At 37.4% G+C, this 6,321-nt stretch overlaps 1 protein-coding gene across 1 annotated transcript; it reads left to right on the top strand.

The window, feature by feature from the left end:
• Window positions 1–687: 687 nt before the first annotated feature.
• Window positions 688–6,235, top strand: LOC129358451 (protein transport protein Sec61 subunit alpha-like 1). Its single transcript, XM_055027513.1, has 12 exons — window positions 688–779; window positions 1,353–1,420; window positions 1,528–1,593; window positions 2,089–2,167; window positions 2,237–2,368; window positions 2,445–2,554; window positions 2,807–2,960; window positions 3,079–3,239; window positions 3,742–3,939; window positions 4,260–4,451; window positions 4,541–4,617; window positions 4,769–6,235. The coding sequence occupies exons 1-12, from the start codon at window positions 773–775 to the stop codon at window positions 4,953–4,955; spliced, it is 1,431 nt and encodes a 476-aa protein (XP_054883488.1). The 5' UTR covers window positions 688–772; the 3' UTR covers window positions 4,956–6,235.
• The last annotated feature ends 86 nt before the right edge of the window (window positions 6,236–6,321 follow it).

Below are 6,321 nucleotides of genomic sequence, written 5' to 3'. Positions count from 1 at the left end.
CTGTATTTTATGCTAGTTAAACTTTCAGCTCTCAAACACTTTCATTTTCTGTTCTCGCCAGTAAATTTCAGCTGGACTTTTCAATAGATCTGGCCAATGGAATGAAATGGCTCCATAAAACACATCTAATATAAGAAAAAATACTGTCATGACAAAGCCGTTTATCAGCTTATCATAACATTTACTTTTAGGCTGTCGTTTGCACAATTTTTCAATTAAGTAGCCTCTTCAATAAATTATCGACACAAAATAATATTTAGTAATAAATTTAATGAAGCTCAAATGATCACATACATAAATTAAATATAAATGAAAATATTCTCAATTAATTACGTCTCCTTTTTGTGTATGTAGTTTTGTTTGTTTCCACAAATGCGGTCTGTTGCGTTTTTAGTGAAGATTGTATCAACTGCATTTGTTTGCAGTACAAATTTTCAAGAAGTGCATTGTCGGCTGGCACTCTTTGCTAAACCTGAGCACTTCCACGTTGCTCAATGTGGTTGTAGTACTTCCGTTTTAGGGAGAGAGAAAAACCCTACGAATATAACTTTGATCTTTTAACCCAATGAGAACAGGAGGTATGGCTACTAATGAATACGTTTTACGCGAAGCCGCTAAAATGGACGCTGTCTCTTTAAATCTTTGAGCTTCGTGTCTGTAACGGTGACGTGTCTTTCTCCTCCTTTTCCCGGCGGCTCAGTCAGTCATTGAGATTCACTCCGAGCTGATTTCCACTGGAGGGGAGAGGATATACGACCACTGTTAAGACATCATGGGTAGTAAGTACCACTTTTTGAATTAATCTTTATACAACTGATGCATTTAGCCTCTGAAGTAAACCTCATCTTGTTGTTTAATCTGTTTTCTAACTTAGTTAGCTTACTCTACTTTAGCTTCCATTGCTAGCTAGCGTGTAAATTGTTGCCTTTTTACCGCTATAAAATATTTCTGACAAAAACTTATTTGTGGAAATAATTTAGCGAACATGTAATATTTTATAAATGTAATTTATTACTTTTCTTTTTGCTCTAAAGTTCTTATCTGCAGACCGAGTTAGCTAGAAACCTGTAATGAGCTAACCAGTCATTCAAACACTGACAGTCTAGTGATGACGATGCACAACAGATCTGCTCTTATCTTGATCTCACTGTCAATAAAATCAGCTACTACAATCATGTGGTACAGATGAATACTTGTAAAACAGTCAACAACAGCGCAATGATAAATATTTTATAATATTATGCATTTTGTGTATTTAAATTTCCCATGAGTCCGCCCCACTCTCAATGCCACGTCCCACTCATCCCCACCAATTATTCCCAGTCAAAACTCTCATGTTTGATTGTTTCCAGTTAAATTCTTGGAGGTAATAAAGCCGTTCTGTGCGGTGCTACCAGAGATCCAGAAACCTGAAAGAAAGGTAGATATTTTTCATTTATATTGTTATTTTCTTGTTATTAAATGACCTTTAATCTTGGTTTATGAAGCTTCCTCTTTTTGAAATCCCTGACAATGTGTGTCCAACAGATCCAGTTCAGAGAAAAGGTGCTATGGACGGCAATCACTCTCTTCATCTTTCTTGTGTGTTGCCAGGTAATTAGAAAAAATGCTTTCAATCTACTACACTTGTTATGCCAGGCATTGCTGCTTATTAGACTCTAGAAATAGCAGGTTTAACTGTATCTAACTTATAAACTCCAATTGTAATTGATAAACTCCATATTTTTGCCTAAACATATTTTCCCCTTAAATGCACCTCTGGCGAACAATAAAATGAAAATTCCTCCAAATCCAATTCATTGTAAAAGCTGTTTGTATCTCTTTAATTGATTGTGCTATTTATCTCTAATTCAAACAAATATATTTTATAAAAAGTACTTATGTTTATTTAGTTTTTGTCACGTTTATCTTTTTACAAAGCTCAATGTGACATTGTCAATGTCTTATAAAATATGAAATTGGCATCTGCCATCTGTTCGGTGGCAGATGCTCATTTCCTACCGTCAATGTATGTCATAAATAGTTTTCTTTTAAAGTTACTTTATTCATTATCTACTAACTAATTTCTCATGAACTCTGTTCTTTCAGATTCCTCTTTTTGGCATAATGTCCTCAGATTCTGCAGATCCATTCTACTGGATGAGAGTCATCATGGCTTCAAATAGAGGTGTTGGTCCAACATGCTAAGCAAAGTAAAGTCCTTTTGACATGAGCTAACAAATCTCCCTTCGTCTAGGTACTCTGATGGAGCTGGGTATCTCACCCATTGTCACCTCAGGCCTGATAATGCAACTGCTGGCTGGAGCTAAGATCATTGAAGTTGGAGACACCCCAAAGGATAGAGCGCTCTTTAATGGAGCTCAGAAATGTATGAAACACAGACCTGGCCGTGATCTAAAAATGTCATTTGTATTTTGGGTGGTCTAATCTTTTGATGTTTTCAGTGTTTGGGATGATCATCACCATCGGCCAGGCCATTGTTTATGTGATGACTGGCATGTATGGAGATCCATCAGAGATGGGTGCAGGGATCTGTTTGCTCATCATCATTCAGGTAGGAACGACAAAAAGTGTTTTGACTGATCAAAGCATTTGAAAGAATGACATGGAAACCAGAAATTTCTGGAGAAATGTAGAAAATGTCTGCCAAAGAGAGCATATCGCTTGCATCGAGCTTTCACTTACATGTTGACTAACATTGACTTACTCTCTGTTGAATGCAAACCTCATGCCATAAGACAGCTAAGCTCCCAGTAATCTTTTTTGTTTGTTTTGTTTGAACTGGACTGGTTGTATGTCTTTGCAGCTGTTTGTTGCCGGGTTGATTGTGCTGCTCCTGGACGAATTGCTCCAAAAGGGCTATGGTCTCGGTTCGGGAATCTCTCTGTTCATTGCCACCAACATCTGTGAGACCATCGTCTGGAAGGCTTTTAGTCCCACCACTGTGAACACAGGAAGAGGTAAACAACCAGAGGCCACTCTTCCACTAGATTTCTCGATGTATTAAACATGCCTGTTGTAGCTCCTCTTAAACTTGTTGACATAAATATTTATTACTTTTGTAACTTTGTGTCACAGGAACAGAATTTGAGGGAGCAGTCATCGCTCTTTTTCATCTGCTTGCCACAAGGACTGACAAAGTGCGGGCTCTCCGGGAGGCCTTTTATAGGCAGAACCTCCCCAACCTCATGAACCTCATCGCCACAGTGTTTGTCTTTGCTGTAGTCATATACTTTCAGGTGTGTTGCCTTCCGTCTGTTTCTAGCTGTGTTTCCATGCAACTATCAAGCAAATTGTGAGCAAACTTTTAACAGCAGCAAACACAAAATTAATCTGAATGTTTTCTATCCACTGGTTTGAGGCTAATCAAACCAGTACAGAACCAGGTGACGCAAAGCATTATTTTGTTAGATGTTACCTCTAAAATAACACGATGTGGAAATCTCTCCAAGTTTAGTGCCTCTAAGAAGACACAAAACTCTCAGTGGATTAGAGCATCCTACCCAGAATACATTTTTGTTGCTCATCATTTTGATTTGACCAACAAACCAGCAAAAAACTCAAACTATCGTTCCCTGTTTTGTTTTTTTCTATGAAAATGTCAAATACCTCTCATGTTTATTCCTTTGAATTAGTATTCAACAATTGTGCAGATGAAAACATGTAACTTTTTCTCCATAATGACAAAAAAAACACTGATTCTACAGTATTAATCTAATACAAAAATCTGATCTTCTACAGGGATTCAGAGTGGATCTACCCATTAAATCTGCTCGCTACCGTGGCCAATATAACACATACCCCATCAAGCTTTTCTACACCTCCAACATTCCCATCATCCTGCAGTCTGCTTTGGTTTCCAACCTGTATGTCATCTCCCAGATGCTTTCCACACGCTTCAGTGGGAATTTCCTGGTTAATCTGCTCGGAACGTGGTCTGTAAGTTCACCAGTATTTACGTGTTTTAAGTTATTTTTTAAGCACTGAAACATATTTTATGATAATTTGATGATATTTTACTGTCTTTTATTATGATCACAGAGCTCCTCATACACTGAAAGTTGCCAGCTGTCTATGTTTACACTGAAATCGCTTATCTACTCGACGGTTTAAAATCATAACCCAACCATAAGACGTTTTTCTGTTACCAAGGCTTTTGTTTAGCTAAACAAATTTATAGGAAACCTGTATTTTATGTAGTTCTTGGTGTTTAGACATTTTTGTTTAATAGAATATTCTTTACCTGTTCATGATTACAGGACGCAACATCAGGTGGCCCGGCCCGTGCCTATCCTGTCGGCGGTCTTTGCTACTACTTCTCTCCACCAGAGTCTTTTGGTTCTGTCCTAGAGGACCCAGTCCATGCACTAATTTACATCTTTTTCATGCTCGGCTCATGTGCCTTTTTCTCCAAAACTTGGATTGAAGTTTCAGGCTCTTCTGCAAAAGATGTAAGTTATGACTGCAATCTGTCATGCGGTGGAGGTGTGGGCTTGTTTTCAATGTTATTTCTGTATTCAAACTGTACTCTTCATCACAGGTAGCGAAGCAGCTGAAGGAACAGCAAATGGTGATGAGAGGACACAGAGAGACCTCAATGGTTCATGAACTGAACAGGTAAAATGATGATTTTCACTTCATGGTGATTGTTTGGTCAGATTAATCATTTGGCCATGATGACGGTCTCAACTTTTCTTTATGTACTACTGACTGTATTTGTTAATATTTTTTCAGCCACTTAAATTTCCCCAAATGTTTTTGTTTTTAGGTACATTCCAACCGCTGCTGCCTTTGGTGGACTTTGCATCGGTGGTCTATCGGTGATGGCGGACTTTCTCGGTGCCATCGGTTCTGGCACCGGTATCTTACTGGCTGTCACCATCATTTATCAGTACTTTGAAATTTTTGTGAAAGAACAAAGCGAAGTAGGCAGCATGTCGGCCATGTTCTTCTAAAAAAAAAAGAGAGAGAGAAGCTGTGATCCTGCCATCTCCTGCCAGCTTTTATTGAGTTTTGTCTGTATTTCATTTTTGATCGTTTTAAATCCATGAACTGTATCTGCTCAGCTAAAGACATTGAAGAACCTTCAGGAGTCCCAGCTGAAACGGGACGCTTTGGGGAAGTGAACGCCATGCTGACTTTCACATCATTTACTCACTCCTCACAAATCCCAAAGGAGATGAAGAGAATACCACTTCAGCTGGATATCATCACAACTCCAGATTCAAACCGAGATTTCCTGAATAGCTTCTGGCAGTGATATTTTTTTTTATTTTTTACATGTTTTCCCCACACTGAGGATTTGGTGCTTCAGTATGCAGGCATACTCAATTAGGAAGTGGCTGCCAGCTGCCTGGGTGCTTAGTGATATGTCTTTGGTTAAACTTTTACTGTCAGCTTAGTTATTTCTCTGCCGATCAGGTTAGGGTGTGGACAGAAGCTGGCCTGTCCAGTGCTGATTCAAATACTGTAAATGTTCCTTTGTGTAACCTTGAGTGGGAGCTGAGGCCTCAGAGCTCACATTGGGCTCCAGCCTCAGGAGGGGTGCTCTGAACACTCATCCATTCAGTGTTGGTTCTTGTTCTTTTAATGTGTGGCATTCCCAGGGATCTGCAGTATTAACTCACACCTCATCGACATTCCAGTTTGCCACATCAGGGGGATTCTTCTTTTGTTTTTAAAATGTTCCCTATTCTTATAGCTTTTTTTTTTTTTTTTTTTTTTTTTTTCCAGACAACCTTATTATGTTTCTGTACATAGACCACACATTGAATAATGTTGACTCTGTCTTAAGAGTAAGAGGAAGTCTTTGAATATGTAAAAATAAAACATTTCAGAACAAACCTGTTTTAAAAAACATTCTGAATAAAAGAGACTTTTGTGAAAAAAAGTATTTTTCAAGAACTTGTCCCGTGTGTAATTAAATTTACATTTTTTGATGTAAAATCTCAAAACTTTCAGAAGTTGTTGAGACATAAGGATTTTAGATATGCTATAAAGGTAAGAAAAAAATAAAAATTATTTTATTTTGCTTGTAGAAGTTGCTAATTGGTTATTTAGGGATGCAATCCATAGTTTGTGATTTAAACACGTTTGCATTTATTGCTTTTTTTTACAATTTTTTTATGGCAAAGTACAGCTTATTCAAGATCATATTTTTCATTTGTAAAAAAGTAAAATATTCTATTTTGTCATTGAGTGAGTTGTTTTATTGGCCTGGAAGGTTAATTTTTTTTACAATAAATATGTATTTTTTTCTGAATATATAGATTAATATTCTTAAACTAATGAAAATGCAGCTTGGACCAATCATTAAATTGC

The sequence above is a fragment of the Poeciliopsis prolifica genome, unplaced genomic scaffold, assembly GCF_027474105.1.
Source record: "Poeciliopsis prolifica strain line A6 unplaced genomic scaffold, Auburn_PproV2 SCAFFOLD003, whole genome shotgun sequence".
Classification (NCBI taxonomy): Eukaryota; Metazoa; Chordata; class Actinopteri; order Cyprinodontiformes; family Poeciliidae; genus Poeciliopsis; species Poeciliopsis prolifica.
Note: the sequence above shows the minus strand (reverse complement) of the source record. Positions and strands in the feature narration are given on the sequence as shown.

Bases quoted from the DNA above. Each gene is read 5' to 3' on its own strand.
- LOC129358451 (XM_055027513.1), top strand. The intron at 2,555-2,806 runs GTAGGAACGACA...ATGTCTTTGCAG, and splicing joins GTTTGCTCATCATCATTCAG to CTGTTTGTTGCCGGGTTGAT. The intron at 4,452-4,540 runs GTAAGTTATGAC...TCTTCATCACAG, and splicing joins CAGGCTCTTCTGCAAAAGAT to GTAGCGAAGCAGCTGAAGGA.